Below are 21,598 nucleotides of genomic sequence, written 5' to 3'. Positions count from 1 at the left end.
ATGTCCATTTCCAACATCACAGTCTTCATGCCTTCTGTGTTGACGCTGATAGGGATCCCAGGCCTAGAGACTGTGCAGTGCTGGGTTGGGATTCCATTCTGTGTCATGTATCTCATTGCTATGATTGGAAACTCCTTGCTTCTGATCATCATCAGGTCAGAGCGCAGCCTCCATGAGCCCATGTACATTTTCGTAGGCATGCTGGGAGTCACAGATATTGCGCTTGCTACCACCATTATGCCCAAGATGCTTGGAATTTTCTGGTTTCGTGTGCCAGAGATTTATTTTGATTCCTGTTTGCTTCAAATGTGGCTCATCCACACATTTCAGTGCATAGAGTCAGGCATCCTGTTGGCCATGGCTCTGGACCGTTATGTGGCCATCTGTTATCCACTAAGACATGCTGCCATCGTCACGCACCGCCTAGTCACCCAGATAGGGGCAGTGGTAACACTCAGGGCCGCTTTCCTAGTAGCCCCATGCCTAATACTGATAAAGTTCCGGTTTCAGTTTTACCATACAACCATCATCTCCCACTGCTACTGTGAGCATATGGCCATTGTGAAACTGGCTGCAGAAAATGTACGGGTCAACAAAATCTATGGCTTGTTTGTGGCATTTACAGTTGCAGGGTTCGACCTCACATTCATCACTTTGTCTTATGCACAGATCTTTTCTACAGTTTTTCATTTACCCCAGAAAGAGGCTCGGTTGAAAGCATTCAATACATGCATCGCTCACATATGCGTCTTCCTCCCGTTCTACCTCCTTGCCTTCTTCTCCTTCTTCACACATAGGTTTGGTGCTCATGTGCCCCCTTATATCCATATCCTCTTTTCTAGCCTGTACTTGCTGGTCCCCCCATTTCTCAATCCACTTGTCTATGGTGCCAAGACCAAGCAGATCCGCATTCATGTGGTAAAGATGTTCTCTTCCTCAAATTCACTGTGATTAACTCCTTCAACCTTCCGCCTTAGTAGCAATCTCTCAAAATTAAATTTAACATTTAAGAATCCACACTGTCTGCAATTCTTCAGTTTTGTATATTTGTTTTGTTTGTCTGCATTTTATGGTTTTCACATCATTATACCCCATGACAACTATTATTCAGTCAGTTTAGGGATGATACCCTCTAATAAGACAAATAAACATAAAGATCAAAATAGTGAAAATATATTGTTTCCTTTCCTCTTTTATTGTTTATTTCCTGGTTGAATTTCTTCTCTATGGATTCTTCTTCAGAAGGATTCATAAATATGGATCTATCAGTGAAATCAAATACTGCCAACCTCTTTGTTTTAGAATGTGTAGGTACTCAAAGAAAACAAGGTTTTCATGTGGCTTGAACTTTTTAGTCACCTAAACAAGTTTTTTTTTGAGAAGGTGTATTTTAAGCATATCGTGCTAAGAAACAAACAAAAAAACAAACATGTACATAGAAGCCAAATCTTTAAGGATGTAATGAGATAAAAATATCTAAGGGGCACCTAGGTGGCCCATTCCGTTAAGCCTCCAACTAAGGCTCAGGTCATGATCTCTCAATTCATGGGTTTGAGCCACCAGTAGGGTTGTGTGTGACAGCTCAGAGCCTGGAGCCTGCTCAAATTCTGTGTCTCCCTCTCTGTGCTCCTTCCCTGCTTTGATCTGTCTCACTCTGTCTCTCAAAAATAAACCTCAATTTTTTTTTAAAAAAAGAACAGAACACGACTATAAGAAATAATTAGCGAACAAAAAGATAGTTTGTAAATTAAACAACAATATGAGAAATAAGAAAAAACAGTGAAACTCTCAGATGATAGATATAAGAAAGCAGAACAAAAGGACAAGTGTTAACTATGGGGGCTGGTATGAAAAAGTATATAGGGTCAATCCAAGAACACCAACATATCACTAAACAGGAGTTCTAGAAAGTCAGGGAAGTTAAAACAATACATAGGTGGACCACTGTAGACTAGGAACATATTAGAAATTATACAAGACTATTCCAAAAACCAAACCCACAAATCCAAATTGGGAGTATCCACCATGAACCCATGGAAAAAAGAATACAATTTCACAGTAAGTTAAGAAAATGAAAGCCTGTGGCTACAGACTAGCAGAAAGTATTTGCAAAATACATGTTTGACAAAGGACTTGTATCCAAAATATACAAAGAATTTTTAAATCTCAACAATAAGAAAAATAAAGAAGTCGCTTAAAAAGCATGAAAAAATCTGAAAACATATTTCACCCCAAGAAGACATAACAAATAGCATTAAGCATGTTTTAAGATGCTCAATATCATTTGTCATTAAGGAATTGCAAAGTAAAACAATGGGATAGCATACACACCTGTTAGAATGGGTAAAACCTGAAATACTGACAAAACCAAATGCTGGTGAGGATATAGAATAATAGGGACTCTTTTTCATTGCTGGTGAAAATACAAAATAGTACAGCCACGCTGAAAGAGAGTTTTGCATTTCTCACCGAACGAAACATAGTCTTACCATGTGGTCGGCCTTGCACTCCTAGATATGGTACCAAATGGGTTAAAAACTTATGTCCACACAAAGACATGCACATAAATGTTGAGAGCAGGTTTATTTTTAATTGCCAAAAATTGGAGGCAACTAAGATGAAGGGAAAAACAGACCGTGGAACCTCTTTAAAATGTAATGTGAGTATTTGATTAAAAAAAAGAGAGAGCTAGGGGTGTCCGAGAGGCTCAGTGGGCTGAGCCTCTGACTTCGGCCTAGGTCATGATCTTGCCATTTGTGGGTTCGAGCCCCACGCCGGGCTCAGCGCTACAGCTTGGAGCCTGGAGCCTGCTTCGAATTCCATGTCTCCCTCTCTCTCTCTGCCCCGCCCCTGCTAACATCTGTCTGTCTCTGTCTCAAAAGCAAATAAACATTAAAAAAAAATTAAAAAGAAGAGAGTTATCAAGCTATGAAAACACATGGAAGAGCCTTTAATGCACAGTTTGGAGTGAAAGAAGCCATCCAGAGAAGGTTACATCTGTATATGATCCAAATATATGACATTCTGGAAAAGGCAAAACTATAGAAATTAGAAATAGCATAAAGACGAGTGTAGCCAGGAGTGTAGGAAGAGAGAGGGAGGGTTGAATGGGTGGAGCACAGGGAATTGTAGAGTAGTTAAAGTGATCGGTATGATACTGTGATGGTGGGTACATGACATTATGTACAGGTATCCCCCACTTTTTGAAAGTTCATGTTATGCCCCTTACTCTTCGGAAAGACCTACATCAGTACCTGTTGTCACTACTTGAAAGAACTCTGAAGAGTATTTTCACTTTTACAAAAAAAGCAAAACAAGTGTTCAGTGTTTGTTTTGCATTGAGCCATTACAGAGGCAGTGAGAGGAGGCCAGCCTTCCTGGGGACCCACACTCAACATCACAGCATCAACCCCCCAGAGTTTTGAACTGTGTCTCTGAGCATCTGTGCTTTATCCTGATTAATTTTGTGCATCTGTTAGCAAGACACGTCTAAAGGTGCCAGAAAACCTTAACAGAGGTTATTTTGGGGGACCGGAAATGCTAAAACCATTTTCCATATGAATTAATGGTAATTGCTTCTTTGTTTTAGGCCATTTCAGCTCAAGAATCATTCCATAGGAAAGTTCTACTTTTGGATGGATCTGTACTTATCAGAACCACAGAACTGTAACAGAGAAGATGAATCTTGATGTAAACTGTGGGCTTCGATTAATAGTAATGCATCAGTATTGGCTCAACTGTTTAAAAATCAGACACGCAATCATTAAGCTTTTATATAAAATGGGAGTAGTAAAAAGGACACACTAGTAGCTTCAAAAGGGAAACGAATAAGTTAGTAAACAAAGAGCTGATACCTATAGGGCTGGAAAGCAGAACGGCCTTGCCAATTTCCACAGTAACACAAGATCTAGAAGATAGCATAAAATCCCTGTGAAATGTTGAGGAAAGCTACTGGGATCCTGAGGATAACATTAGACACTTGTATCTCAGTAAGTTTACACGTTCCTTACCCTCTCTCAATCGATAAAGGGCAGAAGAAGAGCCAACCCATATTTTCACAGATAGGGAAAAAAACAATCTCCTACTTTCTGAGCCAGCCCCCAAGCCACACCACAAAAGACTGTCTAGGGAGTGAGGGTTGGGGGACAGTAGCCTACTGTTAGCAAAAACACTGGACATACCACAAACCCCGACACAAATGCCAAAAAAGAGAGTCCACCCTGTGATGGAAAGTAGTGAGAACAGGGTGAGGCCTTTTGTGTCAGACATTCCTCAAATGGGATTTAATAGGAGTATTTGTAAGTGCATGGAAATAGGCTTGAAAATACTCTTGAGCAAGTGTTGATTTTGTGGGAGGAAAAACCATGACAGAAATGGTTGTCAGTTAAAACTGACGAAAAACTAGTAACCACCTTACTCTGAAAGAACCCCCTCATTCTCCTGTATACAACTGTTATCAATATTCCTGGAAAACAGGAAGCATTTCCAGTGAAGAGCTTCTATGGAAAATCGAAAATAGAAAATAAAAATAAAAATAAAAATGTTTCTTGTGATAAATGCTCTGTCTCCCCTGCAAGAACACCCACACAACACACACAGACACACTCACACACCGGTGTGTCCTAGACAAACTACAATGACTTCGATCTAGAGTGATTCTCTCTATGAATAATTGGTAGATATGGGAAAAAAATAAGAAAATAAAGACAGTCGAGAAATAGACAAGAAATAGATCATATGATATAAGAATCGTTTAAAGTTGGGGTGCTTGGGTGGCTCAGTTGGTTAAGCTGCCGACTCTTGATTTCATCTCAGGTTGTGATCTTGCAGTTAGTGGGATCAAACCCCACATCAGGCTCCGTGCTGATAGCACAGAGTCTGCTTGGGATTCTCTCCCTCTCTCCCTCTTTCTCTGGCCCTCCCCCGTTCATGCTTGCTCTCTCTCTAAAATAAATAAACTTAAAAAAAAGTTAAATTTAACAAATTGTTTGAAGTCAGGACCAAAGGAAAACTATGAAATCATTTCAAAATGTTTGCTATGTTATAATTGTTATCTCTTGTGTAACAAACCATCCCCAAACTTAGTGTCTCCAAACTACAATCACTTGTTGTTTCTCACAATTCTGTGGGTCAGCAATCCAGGTAAGGCTTGACCATATGGTTCTGTTTCCATAAGGAGTGGGCTGTGGTACCTCAATAGGCAGCATTCAACTAAGAATTCAGCTTCAGCTGAGTTGAAAAGTCCATGGACTTCATTCCTATGCCTGGTGCCTTTGGGCTCATCTCCATAGTCACCCTCTCTCCATGGGGATAGCTTCTTCATATTTTTGGTATGATTTCAGTGGAGTTCTATTCCTAATATGGGTGCCTGGCTTTGAATAAAAAACAAGGTAGAAGTTGCCAGACTTCATATTACATTGGCTCAGTCACCCGAGAACAGCACCATCATTCCTGCTACATTATGTGGTCACAAGAACTGTCATCCCTGTTCAAGGGGAGGAGGATTGGGCTCCACCACAGAAGATAGTTAGCAGCACACACAGAGAGATAGAGAAGGGCATGATTGCAGTCAGCTTCTCAGATTACCTTCCACAGTGTGCAGAAGGGAAAAGCGAACCTATTGTAATAGGAATTGAGAAAGAATAATAACCAAGAGAGACAAAATTCATGTGAGGGTCTGTGATAGATATAGAAAAGACAAAAAAGGTTTACTACATATATGAAAGGATTCTCCATTTTTTTTTTAGAAAGGAAAATCAAACAATAAAAGAAATGTGAAATTAAGATTATGATTATAATTAGAACCTTAGCCCAACCCCCCAGACAATCCCAATGCATTTAGAGAAAAGTTACCAGGACAGAGAAAGTTTAAAAAGAAAAAGGAAAAGGAGAAGAGAGGCACCTGGGTGGCTCAGTCAGTTAAGCCTTCGACTCCTGATCAGGTCATGATCCCAGGTTGTAAGATCAAGACTCATGTCAGGCTCCACGCTGAGCACTGAGCACTGAGCACTGAATCGGGATTCTTTCTCTCCTTCTTCCTATGTCCCTCGTCCACTCTCTTTGTCTCTGAAGGAAGAAGGAGGAAGAGGAGGAGGAGGTGGAGGAAAGGGAGAAAGAAAAGAAGCAGAGCCTCTCAGCCTGAGAAAATAAAAATCCACATCAAAATCCAAATAAAACTCTCTATGGTAGCTACTGGCATTTCTGGACCCTTCTGATGCGAATTCTACCATGTGACCAATGGAAGAGAGAGAAAGCCAAAGAGCCTGAAAATTTCAAGGTAAGTAAGGTGACAGAATCTAGTCTTAGGTGCCCGCTAAAAAGCGTACAATCCTTCCACATGTGGTATTCACAGTCTACATTTGCAGATGCCTCCATGGGAACAACATAGTATTGCACTAGCAAGAATCTCTGCCACGCAAAGGAGATCTGGGTACTCAATGCAAGTGTGTGCTAACTTGGATGTCCCAGAGTGCTGGACCAAGGAAACCCTGCACATGCTGTAGAGGGAGAGACAGTGGGTGTGTTTCTCCCAGGAGCCAACTCTGGGCCATCTCCTTCCACCAGTGTGTAAAGTTCAGTCCCTGGGGACTGAAGGTCTGGGGCCTGAGAGATGCCTAGAGGAGGTATAAATAGCTCCACATTTGCTGTTTGTCTTCTGAACATCATCTTGCTTTTATTTTTCTCTCTCAACCAGTTAAATACCTTCAGGATCCAAGAAAGTACAGGTAAGTAAGCTGAGTTTTGCTCAGCAAAGACATGTAGAAAAAGACACCTGGAAACACAGGAAAAAGAAAGAAAGAAAGAAAATCTTAGGGAACTCCAGAGGCTGCTCTGTCTTCCTAGCACCTGATCATCTTGTATTTCTCTCAGCCTTGCCCTATGAGGCATTTGATGTGGCTGTAATAGGACTCATGGGCAATTGTAGTATCTCTTTGTACTCTTTTCCTAAATGGGCCATCTGCAAAGGGCACAAATAGGCGTTTTTCCTTTTAGAATATGTTACGCAATAGTTCTTTTTCTTTGAAATATGGGCCTGAATTCTGTGCATAGAAGCAATGAATTTGGATTCAAGTTCCAGTAGTAAAAGCTAGGCTTCATAACTAAACAAGTCTAGTAGTTAAAGACAATGCATATATATGTATGTATGTAAATACATGCACGCATTTCCCCCTAAAATTTGCTGACTATTCATTATACATCAGGTGCTGGGCTAAGCACAGATTAAAAAACTGAACCTCAGAGATTTCAGCTCCCTTCCCTATATAACAAAGATGTTACACTGAACATGAGGCTAGAATAGAACCCCATTTCTTTTTGTTAATGTTTATTTATATTTGAGAGACAGAGTGAAAGCAGGGGAGGGAGATACAGAATCCAAAGTAGGCTCCAGGCTCTGAGCCTGAGCTGTCAGCACAGAGTCTGACCCAGGGCTCCAAGGGCTCCAAGTTACAGACCATGAGATCATGACTTGAGCTGAAGTTGGACGCTTAACCAACTCAGCACCCAAGTGCTCCTAAAACTCCATTTCTAAGCCAAGTTCACCATGCTGAACCGTCTGCACCTTATAAAACAGAAATGACAGATTGGGGGTGAAAATTACCAATTCACATTTGTGTCTAGCATACGAAAGTAAGTCTTGGCCTTTATGGATACTCTAAATTAGCTCAATCTCTGTCTAGAGGATCCGAAGCTTGAAGTCCAAAACTTTGAACTTGTTCAATGTAATAATTATTTTGATCTTAATGATGGTAATTTTGTCAATTCCCTAATCTCATCTGTTGCTGAGCTAAAAATGTATCTGACTTAAGTGGCAACCACCCTAACCACTGACCCACATTTGTAATTGATGTTTACTTTTAGGTGTTTCACAACTGGAAACCAAGCTTCCCATTAAGTAGTTTTTAGTGGTAATACAGTCAGAATAGGATGTTGCCATCACTTAAATATAATTCTATGGGCCCCAGATGTACACAATCCCTATTAACCACACTGCCTCTATGCATATATGCATGATTCGGTCAGAATCTGCCATAAGTAATAGTATAAAAAATGCTTCCCGGAGGTCCAGAGTTATAAGTTGGGGAGCTGTGGTGATAATGCTATATCACAACAAAAAGGAATACAATAAAATAAATCACTCACTGGTGTCCCAAAAGATCACTGGGAAAGTTAGAAGAAAATCTGTAAAATTTGTCTTATGTCACTTCTACCTCTGTTTCTGTTTCCTCCATCATTTAGACTCTCTACTCCCCCATCTCGGATATCCTGATGAAGCCCCACTCACTAAACATCCCCTCCCCATAACTGCACTTCACTCACAGAAGCTGAAAGTCTGTGGAATATTTTTGCATCTGTTGGAATAACAACAGTATCCATGTTGAGGATCATTGTAAAGGTCTTTTCCACAGGCTATTGTGAAGATTTAATAAGGTGATATTTATAAAGTGCTATGGCACATATTAAGCACTTATTAACGTGAAGCATTTTTTTCCCAAGATATGACTTAATTCTTCCATGGAAGGAATCAGAGTGCAGTTTTAGGCTCATTAATACATCTCATTATCTTTTCACAGAGAAGAAAATATTGCAAAACAATCTAATCAGATATCATTCAACCTAAAGTGCTGCTCCTCAATCGTCAGTCAGCCCTGTGGTCTTTAATCCAGATACTAGGTCTGGAATATACTGCCCCAGATGGCCCCTTTCTCTTACAATCACGCCCATCCCCAGGATATGTGGTATGTCCTGACTGGAATCCCAGGACTGGAAGATTCTCATACCTGGATCTCCATCCCTATCTGTTCTATGTACATTTTGGCTGTCACAGGCAACATCTTCTTGATCTTCCTGATTGTAACTGAGCACCATCTCCATGAGCCTATGTATGTCTTCCTTTCCATACTGGCCTCATCAGATGTCCTGCTCTCCACAGCCACAGCCCTCAAGATGCTGGCCACCTTCTGGTTCCATTCCATGGATATATCCTTTAGTAGTTGTGTATCTCAGATGTTCTTCATCCATTTCTTCTTTGCGGTAGAATCTGCTATTCTCCTGGCCATGGCATTTGACTGCTATGTGGCCGTCTGTCACCCACTGAGATATACCACAATCTTAACCTCCTCAGCCACTGGGAAAATTGGCATCGCAGCTGTTGTCAGGAGCTTTATCATCTGCTTCCCATTCACCTTCTTGGTACACCGACTTAAGTATTGTGGGAGAAACATTATTCCCCATTCCTATTGTGAGCACATGGGCATTGCCAGATTGGCATGTGACAATATCAGTGTCAACATCATTTATAGCCTGACTGTGGCCCTACTGTCTACAGGACTAGATATTTTGTTCGTCATTATGTCCTATGCGATGATCCTTTGTACAGTGTTTTAGTTACCTTCCTGGTCTGCCCGATTCAAGGCCCTCAACACTTGTGGTTCCCACATCTGTGTCATCTATGCTCCAGCATTCTTTTCCTTTTTGCCCATCGCTTTGGGGGTAAAACCGTCCCTCACCACATCCACATCCTGGTAGCCAACCTCTATGTGGTAGTGTCCCCTATGCTAAACCCCATCATTTATGGGGTGAAGACCAAACAGATTCAAGACCGAGTAATTTTGCTTTTCTCCCCCATCAGCACACGTTGTTAAAATGAAGAATAATGCGAAATGCTGGCTATTTCTGAATAGCCACCCCCCCACACACTTTTCTCTCTCTCTCGCTCTCTCTCTCTCTGTCACACACACACACACACACACACACACACACACACACACACACACATGCCCACACACACTGAATGAGCAATGGGAATAAAGAGAATCCATAAGTAACTCTCAATAAACCTAGAAGGATAATAAATGCCAAAGTTTCCAATATATTTTCCCGAAGCTCTTAAAATTTTTGAGAAACATAAGTGAATGATATTCTCAATTCTCCTAGGTATCCTATTATCTTGCATTTTAACTTATTCTTAAGCATACACAATCTAACACTAAGAAAAACATATTTTAGGGTTAAACCCAGATGGAATTGTCTTGGGTAGACCTGGGAAGCGAAAATAGTGAGTCATTGAGTGTTTGTAGAGACAGTTGAAGTTCTGCTGAAATATAAAACACTCCCACCACAGTCAGTAAATACTTGGGCCAGGAGCATGAAGCCACAATAAACAATAAACAATAAACAATAATTATTTCTATTGTACCTTTTATGGCAATTAAAATGTGAGTTCTAAAATGAGATATTTTCTGAATCACTGATATAAAGCCTATGTATAGAAAAGGCACATCGTATACGTTTATTGAATGTACAGATAATACTGAATGAAAACAAATAAGTGAAATCAACCCACCTGAGACCACATAGACTACTTAAAAGTTAACACTTTGTTCCCTACATAGTGAAGACGTTTGGCCCAATCATTAATGAAGCATCCTGGTATCAACAGAGTCTTCACCAAGGGAGGGACTAACAGATGAAAAATACCATACCCAGGTCCAAAATTAAAAGGCAGTGAAAGACTGAATAGGATGTTTGCACATATTTGTATTTAAAAAGGTTCTATTCACACCAAATATTATTTTATAGAAGCTTGTCTCCAGATTGTACCTTAATTTCTCCATTCAAGATAGTATTTTTACAATTTCTCCTTCAGCAGGCCTTAGCACATGCTCTGAGAATGTGCAATCTGACCTTATATACTCTTGAAGATAGACAAACAATGAAATTTCACGCATTACCTTGAACACGTGCAACCTTTACAGGGTTAGCCTCTTTTCTTTTTTTTCTATTATGTATATATGATGTGTGTTTGTATACACTAGACACATTAATATATGTACAATGTTATATACACATTATAAAAACACATATATACACATGCATGTTCATGATATATATATGATATATATGTATACATAAATCAATATATATATATAATATCAGATATATATATAAAACAATCAATGTGGGAAATGAAAGAGTGTTGCCTTGACCCTTGGAATCCTGGACAACTACTTTGGTTTGAAATATATGTTATATTCACTTGAATTTGATCAAGGAAATCTATTTTAAGAGTTAAAAAAAAAACCCTTTGATATGAGAAATCTTGGTTTGCCAGTCCCACACTAACTGTATAAAATTGTCCTGTTATGTAACTATTGGTTCTTGACCAATAAAATGGAATTATTTTAGTACCTTCTTTATTGGCTTGACAATTAAATGAAATGTGTCATATGATGTATTTGTAATTTTTTAAATTTTTTTTAACGTTTATTTATTTTTGAGACAGAGAGAAACAAAGCATGAACGGGGGAGGGTCAGAGAGAGGGAGACACAGAATCCGAAACAGGCTCCAGGCTCTGAGCTGTCAGCACATCGCCCGACGCGGGGCTTGAACTCACGGATCCGCGAGATCATGACCTGGGCCGAAGTCGGCCGCTTAACTGACTGAGCCACCCAGGTGCCCCTGATGTATTTGTAATTTAATAAAAGCAAATTTTATTTTGATGGTGTGGGTAACTTTTATGAACAGAAACATCAAAGAACTGATCTCACCAAACTCAACATAGCCCTGCTAACAATAATTCATAGAAAAATGGTTGGAATGGGTCATCATCATAGATACGGAAGTCACATAAAATGTTGCTAAAAGTTGTAGCAAATAGGATTCTGGATCAGAAGTAAATTCTCCAAGGGTTGAAAGGGAGTCAGAGAGGAAATAGAGTACAGAATGATAACAAAATATTTGATTAAATGAGCGGTGTAAATGAGCCTTCAAGGAGAAAACTTTTTAAGGGGGTGCCTGGGTGGCTCAGGTGGTGAAGCATCTGACTTTGGCTCAGGTCATGATCTTATGGTTTGAGGTTTGAGCCCTGTGTCGGGCTCTGTGCTGACAGCAAGGAGGCTGGAGCCTGCTTCAGATTGTGTCTCCCTCTCTCACTGCTCCTCCCCACTCAGGCGAGAGAGAACTCTCTAACTCTCTCTCTCTCTCTCTCTCAAAAATAAATAAACATTAAAAAATAATAAAAAATAAGCCTTTTTAAGGCTTGATTTATGGCAGTGAGGGACTAAGAAAATACCAATTTCCCACCCAGAATGTATGAAATATGACAGGAATAAACGATGATTGAGTTGTCAGCCTCAGTTGTAGAGAAGCTTTCAGGTTGAGGGCTCAGGGATTGGTATATGCTGAAGGAGTCAGGAGTACATTGTGTGTGCTGAGCTGCTAGAAGCACAATCACTGAGTCGTTGCCCTGGAAATTTTGAAGGGGATGCTCCATATCCTACCATCCTACCATCTTCTTGACCACAAAGTCCCCCACTGGGTAACAGTGAGTAAGAAAAACAGTATACCATGCACGATAGAAACGGAGAGCCCTGGAGGGGCTTAGAGAAAACTGACCTACTCTTCCAGGTACAATTAAAAAAAAGAAGAAGAAGTAGAAGAAGAAAAAGCACTAAGAGATTGTTAAGGTGAGAACCATGTTTCATGAGAGGAAGATGCCGGATCATTTAATATCAGACTCTGAGACCCAGAGTGTCAAAGAATACATTATCTGGGTAGCTGAGCAGTAGCAGATATAGAGATACTATGGAGTCAGAACAAATCTTTCTCCCTATGGTTTCTACTCTGCCCTAAGTGGTCTCAGACATGGTGAAACGCTGTGACATGAAGCAGAGGGTATTAGGAAAATGTATCCAAAAGTGGGAAGAGCCTAAAGATACTAGTTTGCCATGTCAAAACTGTTGCAGAATCATATCGTGTTATAATTGGGTTTTAGCTAATATAAGTTAAAGAAGCAAATCCTAGGTTTTGTGTCCTAATTTATTTTTCCTTATTTCTGTATTTATTTTCCTAGTCTTTGTAAAGCCAACAGAGTTCCATAAGAACGGCATAGAAATCCATATTTTCTTATCCTGTATTGTGTACTTGAAATTTGTTGACGGGTAGACCTTGGGTAGTCTCATCACAAAAGAGAAAAAACATAGGAAAATGGTGCAGGTGTGAAGTAATGGGTATGTTGATTGGCTTCGTTTTAGTGAGTATTTTTTTTTAACATTTATTTATTTTTGAGACGGACAGAGACAGAGCATGAGCAGGGGAGGGGCAGAGAGAGAGGCAGACACAGAATCTGAAGCAGGCTCCAGGCTCTGAGCTGTCAGCACAGAACCCGATGCAGGGCTCGAACTCACAGACCATGAGATCATGACCTGAGCCGAAGTCGGATGCTTAACCGACCGAGCCACCCAGGCGCCCCTTACTGAGTATTTTTAATGTATACATATATCGGGTCATCAGTTGCACAATCCGATATAAGCAATTTCTGATTGTCAATTATACTTCAGTAAACTTGGGGCAGGGGTGAGGGAGAAGACATTAGTGTTTTATTGTAGCTAGAATGATTAGAGACATGAAATGAAAAATGACATCATTTAAAATGGTAAACAAAAATGTACATGTGTCTGAAATACATGTAGGAAATGTTTATTGCATATTATTCATTGTAATGATAATATGGCATCCAGAATGATCTACAAATTCCCCATAATCCCAATAAATGCTAATATATTTTATTGTTTGCATGCTGATATTTTTTTAAATTTTATTATAACAAAAGATCTATACCATAAAGTTTGTTATAATAATGATTTTTAAGTGTATGATTCAGAGCAATTAATCATATTTGCAATGTTGTGTTACTACTTCAACCAGTTGCAAAAGCTTTCATCACCAAAACAGAAACCCTATGTCTGTGAAGCAATAATTCCCCACTCCCCTGTTAACCTATAACCCACTTTATATTTCTATGAATTTGTTTACTTGTAGAGGTGGAATCATATAATATTTATGCTTTGTGTCTGGCTTATTTCACTGAACATAAGATTTTCAAAGGTCATCCTTGTTGTAGCATGATTTTATCCTTCATTCCTTTATACTGATGCATAATGTTCCCTTTATATATATATATATATATATATATATATATATGTGTGTGTGTGTGTGTGTGTGTGTGTGTGTGTATACATCGTTTTTTTACATTCATCTATGGATGTGCAGTTTGGCTGCTTCCACCCCTTGCCTACTGTAAATAATGTTGCAATGAACATCCATGTACAAGTATGTCTTTGAATACCTGTATTTAATTTGGGCGGTACATACTCAGGAGTGGAATTACTGCATTACATGTAATTCTGTGCCTGAGTTTTTAAGAAACTGCCAAACTGTTTTCCACAGAATGTGCACCAGTTTTCATTTCCTCCAGCAATGTATGATGGTTCCAATGTTCCCTATTTTGTCAAACCTTGTTAGTATTTTAATTTTTTAACTGTGTTTTACATTTACTTATTTATTTTTGAGAGACAGAGAGAGACAGAGCACAAGCGGGGGATAGGCAGAGAGAGAAGGAGACACAGAAGGCTCCAAAGCAGGCTCCAGGCTCCAAGGCAACAGCACAGAGCCTGACCTGGGGCTGGAACTCAAAAACCGGAGATCATAATCTAAGCCGAACTCAGACGCTCAACCGACCGAGCCACCCAGGCACCCCTAGTTTTAAAATTTTTTAAAAAATTATACACATTTTAGTAGATGTGAAGTGGTGTCGTGTTGTGGTTTTGATTTTTATTTCATGTGCTATTAGCATTTGCATATTTCTTTAGAGGATTAATTATTTAATTCCTTTGCTTATTTTTAAATTCATTTGTTTATCTTTTTGGTTTTGAGTTGTTTGAGTTCTCTGTATATTCTGGGAATTAATCCCTTATTAATATATAATTTGCAAATTTTGTTTTGTAGGTTATCATTTCACTTTTTGTTAATGTCATTTGATAATGTTGAAATTTTAATTTTGATGAAGTCCATTTATCTATGTTGTTTATTTTTCTCCTCAGGCTTTGGTGTGGCTTTTGAGAATCTATTGTTCAATCCAAGGTCATGAAAATGTACCTCTATGTTTTTTCCCAAGAATTTTATGATTTTAACTTTTATATTTGTGTCATTGCTCTATTTTTATGCATTCTGAATTGTAGTGTTTATGTAAAAGAAAAACATATAAAGTACTCAGAAAAATTAAAAAAATTACTTGACCAATTAGATATGGACTTATGTAATATAAAATCAGATACTTGCAGCACTGTGACTCTGACAAAATAGGCATTAGATCCAAAAGCAGGATACAGAATCAAGATATAGATCTACATTTACATAAAGATTTAAAATGAGACCTATAGTTGCTCAAAATAGTTGAGGAAACACCAGGCTATCCATTAACACATGTGTTAAAAGTGGTTTCTACATGTGTGAATAACTAAATGAAATCCTTAGTCACCCAAGTCCCCAAAACAAATTCCAGATGGAGTTAAACTTCTCTCCTTTCTCCTTGTTCTTTCTGTCAACTCTATTAAAATCTCTGTCCCATTTTCACTCACCAACTCTATCTCAAGCCTGATCTTGAATTCCACCTCTGGCTCCTAACCTTAACACCCAAGGCTCTGCTACTGATGAGTAGAATTTTAGTGTTCATGAACTTGTTCCCAGGTAAAGAACCCTCGCCTTAAACTCCGTCCTCGCCATCATATTCAGCCTGTGAGACCCTAATGGCTTTGGTGTTGCTCTCAGCTTTGGCCCCAGGTTCCAGCAGGAGACACTTACCCTCCTACAAAATATAGAGAAGGTTTCAGCATCATCCATGGAGAGTAGGGGGAGAAAGAGTGAACTGGTAAGTTAAATAAGGGCATTGGAAAATTCTAAAAACTGGGAGAAACTACCCTCCTTTTCTTTTTTTTTTAATTTTTTTTCAATGTTTATTTATTTTTGGGACAGAGAGAGACAGAGCATGAACAGGGGAGGGGCAGAGAGAGAGGGAGACACAGAATCGGAAACAGGCTCTAGGCTCTGAGCCATCAGCCCAGAGCCCGACACGGAGCTCGAACTCCCGGACCACGAGATGGCGACCTGGCTGAAGTCAGACGCTTAACTGACTGCGCCACCCAGGCGCCCCCATAGGAAGCCTTTTAAACCAAAATACTGTTTAGAGTCTGATTATGTCATTGTCCAAACTGATGGTTTATGACTCCGAGAGTTTGGGGGGAAAAATAGAACACTAAGGACAGCTGAAATGTGGGATAGGGAGAGATTTATTAAAATCTGATTAAAGTGCAATATCCAAGCAAATAAACAAGTATAATTATTTTATCCACAGGTCCAGAAGGACATAACCGAAAGATCAGCAATTTACTCCTTTATCCACGTCATCTGGGTGGTTCTAATGCAGTTGGCCTGCTTTGTACATAACTTCTTACTGTGGTACATTACTTATGGATGTCCTTCTTGAAAACAGTGATGTGTAAGTATGGATCTTTTCCTTTGATAATATAAACGAGATGGATGAGATGGTCTTTGAATTCTGACAAAATCACAGAGACTCACTATGATGACTTTGAATTAAAACAGGAGTAGAAGAGAAGAGTGCCACTGACTGAGAAGCTTCTTTCATTTTCATCTGGAGGCCGGAGGACATTATGTCCGTTTCCAACATCACAGTCTTCAGGCCTTCTGTGTTGACGCTGATAGGGATCCTAGGCCTAGAGACTGTGCCATGATGGATTGGGATTCCATTCTGCGTCATGTATCTCATTGCTATGATTGGAAACTCCTTGCTTCTGATCATCATCAGGTCAGAGCGCAGCCTCCATGAGCCCATGTACATTTTCGTAGGCATGCTGGGAGTCACAGACATTGTACTTGGCACGAGCATTGTGCCCAAGATGCTTGGAATTTTCTGGTTTCATGTGCCAGAGATTTATTTTGATTCTTGCTTGCTTCAAATGGGGCTCATCCACACATTTCAGTGCATAGAGTCAGGCATCCTGTTGGCCATGGCTCTGGACCGTTATGTGGCCATCTGTTATCCACTAAGACATGCTGCCATCTTCACCCACCGCCTAGTCACCCAAATAGCGGCTGTGGTAACACTCAGGGCCGCTTTCCTAGGAGCCCCGTGCCTAATACTGATAAAGTTCCGGTTTCAGTTTTACCATACAACCATCATCTCCCACTGCTACTGTGAGCATATGGCCATTGTGAAAATGACTGCAGAAAATGTACGGGTCAACAAAATCTATGGCTTGTTTGTGGCATTCACCGTTGCAGGGTTTGACCTCATATTCATCACTTTGTCCTACATACAGATATTTATCACCGTTTTTCGTCTGCCCCAGAAGGAGGCTCGGTTGAAAGCATTCAATACGTGCATCGCTCACATCTGTGTCTTTCTCCAGCTCTACATCCTTGCCTTCTTCTTCTTCACACATAGGTTTGGTGCTCATGTTCCCCCTTATATCCACATCCTCTTTTCTAGCCTCTACTTGCTGGTCCCCCCGTTTTTCAATCCACTTGTCTACGGTGCCAAGACCAAGCAGATCCGCATTCACCTGATAAAGATGTTGTATTCATAAAATGCACTGTGATTAACATCTTCAACCTTCTCCTTTATGCAAAATAACAATCTCTCAAAACAGAATAAAACAGAAAAATGCATATTATTGATGATGTTTGACTTGTCTCCTTAATTGTTTTGTGAAATTTGCCTGCATTTTAGGCAGTTGTCACATCACAGCCCATGACACCTATCAGTCAGTGGGATTTAGATCCTACTAGGTAATGAGAATGGGAGTGGTAGAAACAGCAATAGTGAATATGTATCATTTCCCTTTTTTTTTCTTATTTTGCAATTCCTGATTGAATTCTCTCATTTAAATATTCTTCTCCACAAGGTACCATAATATCTATTTCTCAATGAATTTCCAAGCACCCAAGACTCATTGTCTTGGATTGTCCAGGTACTTTATGAAATCACGTTATTGATTCTATTTGTTTCTGGATCATCTTCATCGCCTTTAAAGTAAATGAGAGGAGGGGTTCCTGGATGGCTCAGTTGATTAAGTGTCCAACTTGGCTCTGGTCATGATCTCCTGGTTCATGAGTTCAAGCCCTACACTGGGTTCTTTGCTGAGAGCACGAAGCCAGCTTGAAATTCTCTCTACTTCTCTCTCTCTCTGCCCCTCCCCACTTGTGCACTTCCTTTCCCTCTTTTAAAATAAATAAATAAACTTAAAACATAAAATTAATGAGAGGAAGCATTTTGTTCTTATTCAAACAAAAAACCTAAAGAAACAAAAAACTGTATGCAATCTAATGACACATAGTCATCAAATTTCAACATTTCTGGTGTCATTCAGGGCATTAAGGTTTAAACGGTATGACCAATGCAGTATTCTATTTCACAATTCAGTACTTTTTATGCCCAGTCACCATTTACGTCTTTATTAATTCCTAAAGTGTTATTAAAACCCTACAATATTATAAATGTATACTCAAGAATAGAAGCATATTCAACTGTGTTATATTAGTTTCAGATGTGCAATATAGTGATTCCACACTTCCATACAATACCTTGTGCTCATCATGACAAGTGGACTTCTTAATCCCCATCACCAATATAACCCATCCCTCCACCCACCTCCATGCTGGTAACCATCAATGTGTTCTCTGCAGTTAAGAGTCCTTTCTTGATTTCTATCTGGCTCTTATTTTTTTCCCCTTTGCTTGTTTGTTTTGTTTCTTAAATTACACATATGCTTGAAATAATGTGGTATTTGTTTTCCCCTACAGGGGGGCTGATTCTTAAGGAATGACAGATGAATTGCTGGTAGGTAAGGACATACCATGCCAGGTAGATGACTTTGGAGCTTAAATAGAGAATCAAGAAATGGCACAGTTTTTCTCAATGTAATGCACAACTTGTAGAGACAAGAAAACTACAAATGTCAAGAATGGCTATGGACACTATGCAAAATGGATGAACTTTATTCTGAAAGCTATCATATGTCACTGGCCAGTTTTCACTCCAAATGCACATGTGTGTGAATGTGTGTATCTATTTGACATACAGCAGCGTATGTTCTCAGTGGACTTAAAACATTATGCTTTTAAATCACTCAAGGTTATTGTGTTAATGAACACATAATGTGTTCTGTCCAAATTAATGACTTGAGAACTTAAGGCTTGTGGGCTGTTCCAAAAACCTGATCTCATGGATCATTTTTAAAAAGAGCATGGAAAATATTCCCATATGTGCAGGTGTCCATACTTTTATTTATGACACTTAAATCAATGCATACATAAGAATTTATTAGACTGCATGTCACATGGATGTAGATACTCTGGCTTGTTTTATGGACTGGGCCTTATCAATGAATACTGAATTTAATCACTTTGTAAATCTAGAGGCTATCTTGAAGCATCTTTTGAGGCTGTTTTAAATGTCAGTATGTAATATGGATTGAGCCTAAATATCCATCAACTGATGAAAGGATAAAGAAATTGTGGTTTATATACACAATGGAATACTACTTGTCAATGAGAAAGAAAGGAATGTGGCCTTTTGTAGCAACATGGATAGAACTGGAGAGTGTTATGCTAAGTGAAATAAGTCATACAGAGAAAGACAGATACCATATGTTTTCACTCTTATGTGGATCCTGAGAAACTTACCAGAAGACCATGGGGGAGGGGAAGGAAAAAAACAAGTTAGAGAGGGAGGGAGACAAACCATAAGAGACTCTTAAAAACTGAGAATAAACTGAGGGTTGATGGGAGGTAGGAGGGAGGGGAGGGTGGGTGATGGGCAATGAGGAGGGCACCTGTTGAGATGAATTGGGTGTTGCATGGAAACCAATTTGACAATAAATTTCATATGAAAAAAAAGAAATGTCAGTATTTATCATATAGGATTTCCTTGGATAACCGATAGGCGTGTGGTTCTTTAATAACAATTTCTTTGAAATAAAAGTAAAAAAAAACATCGGAAGTAATTTTAATATTCTAATCAGAGTTCAGCAAACATTTATGCAAATAAAGTTTGGGTTTCGTGGGCAAAGAAACATTTAAAGACTATTTTGTAAGTATTTATATAAAAAACGACAAAGCATATTTCCACAAACATTTCGATGAAATTATATATAATTATGAATCATTTATAATTGACAATAATAACAATCAGATGTGTAGTTTTCTGTGATGAAAGTCTACTAATCAAGGGAAGGTGGAAATGTCTGTCATAAGTGGTCATTGTGAGAATACTACTGAATTTACAAAGCTTCAATAAATAAAGATCTAAAGAATGATACTACAAGAGAATGAGTGTCAAATGTGTGATAGAGATCCATTGTGGATACAGATTTTGTCTCCAGAAGTGTCTCAGTGAAAGAAGGGTCACAGAATACTTATTTATACGTAACTCATTGGCACAGGAACATACATTTAAGTACATTTAAGTGTCCTTTCGATCTTTTTCCAAATGAGGACAACAGAAAGAAACTGACAAAAGTAAATTTAATTACTTAATTTTTACAAAAATCTTTTTATTTTGTAAGGAATGTCAAAAAAAAGATTGCATATATTAATTTCTCTACATCTCCACTGTGGGGAAAAAGGAATGAAGAGACTAAGGGGATTCTGCAAGTTGCAGAAATGGCTTCAGAGACATTAGATGCGGATGGACAAAAGAGGGCTTCATTATGAGCTGCTGGGTCCCTAGAGGCTTGGGTTAGTGGCTGGGAAATCTCATATTCAGACCTCCTCCTTCTCCATGTACACTGGGGAACATTACACTTGCCAATTCAAGCTTAATAAAGTTATTCTGTGTCTAGCAAATATAGACCTTCCTGTGAGTTTTGTTGGAGTGTGATCCCACCAACATGAGCTCAGACACAATTTACAAAAGAGGGTGCACGTCTGTTTTGCAGGGACAGAAGAAGAGAGGAAAGTCTATTCCAGAGATGTGCACAGTTTGGCAGATGGCCGAGCAGCAAATGGATAAGAGTTCATGATATTTACAGCGGGCTGTTCTAGAGGGTGCAGAGAGAAGAAAGAGATGCTGCCAGCATAAGCACACGTGAATGAGATGAGAGTCTCAGGAGGAAAAAGAGTGAATGACAGGTGGGTGATGAGTGATGAGTGATGGTGTTATGAAGACAGACCATGGTTTTCAGGAGTCTTGTAAAAACACAACTGGTCCCCAACAGCAAGCATGAAGTCCCTTTCCTCAATTTCACCCAATAATGTTTCACTACCAGCTTTTCCAGTGATAACCACTCCAGCCCCCCTGCTCTGTACTCACTTAGGTCCTCTCCCACTTGCCTTCCCACCATCTGTACCTGTCAGGTAATGCTGCCACATCAGCTCCTTACTGTTAAATATGCCAGACAATGTGAATGGTACTGAAGGATTTCTCTCTAATTCTGATTAACTCTAGAAAGAAGAAGTGAATGAAAGAATCCATGATCCAGGAATCTCTAGGATTAAGCATTGGGGAGCAAAGCTTCGGAAAATCAAGGAAATAGTTGACTAGTGTATTCTAAATATACATCAGCTGATGCAGACTTGCTACTAGAATGGCCCCTGTTGAGTGGGTTCCTTCACTGAGGTTTAGCCACATAGACCACAGCTCTTCTTGCATTACTGGCATTTTTGGTGACAATAAGTATATGATTAAATGATCATGGGCTTGCTGACAGAAAGCAACAGGGTTGGACCAACTAGGAA

At 39.3% G+C, this 21,598-nt stretch overlaps 1 protein-coding gene and 2 pseudogenes across 1 annotated transcript; all 3 read left to right on the top strand.

The window, feature by feature from the left end:
* LOC125146484 (olfactory receptor 52A1-like) lies at positions 1–951 on the top strand. Its single transcript, XM_047823218.1, has one exon. It carries the CDS (start codon positions 1–3, stop codon positions 949–951), a length of 951 nt encoding a protein of 316 aa, XP_047679174.1.
* Positions 952–8,688: 7,737 nt separating this feature from the next.
* Positions 8,689–9,644, top strand: LOC125146633 (olfactory receptor 52Z1-like; annotated as a pseudogene).
* Positions 9,645–16,512: 6,868 nt separating this feature from the next.
* On the top strand, positions 16,513–17,448 carry LOC125177195 (olfactory receptor 52A1-like; annotated as a pseudogene).
* The last annotated feature ends 4,150 nt before the right edge of the window (positions 17,449–21,598 follow it).

This window comes from Prionailurus viverrinus, chromosome D1 (genome assembly GCF_022837055.1).
Source record: "Prionailurus viverrinus isolate Anna chromosome D1, UM_Priviv_1.0, whole genome shotgun sequence".
NCBI classification, from domain to species: Eukaryota; Metazoa; Chordata; class Mammalia; order Carnivora; family Felidae; genus Prionailurus; species Prionailurus viverrinus.
This window is presented reverse-complemented; position numbering and strand designations above follow the sequence as displayed.

What these genes read in the sequence shown, in the direction of transcription:
- LOC125146484 (XM_047823218.1), top strand. Translation starts at nt 1, where the DNA reads ATGTCCATTTCCAACATCACAGTCTTCATGCCTTCTGTGTTGACGCTG.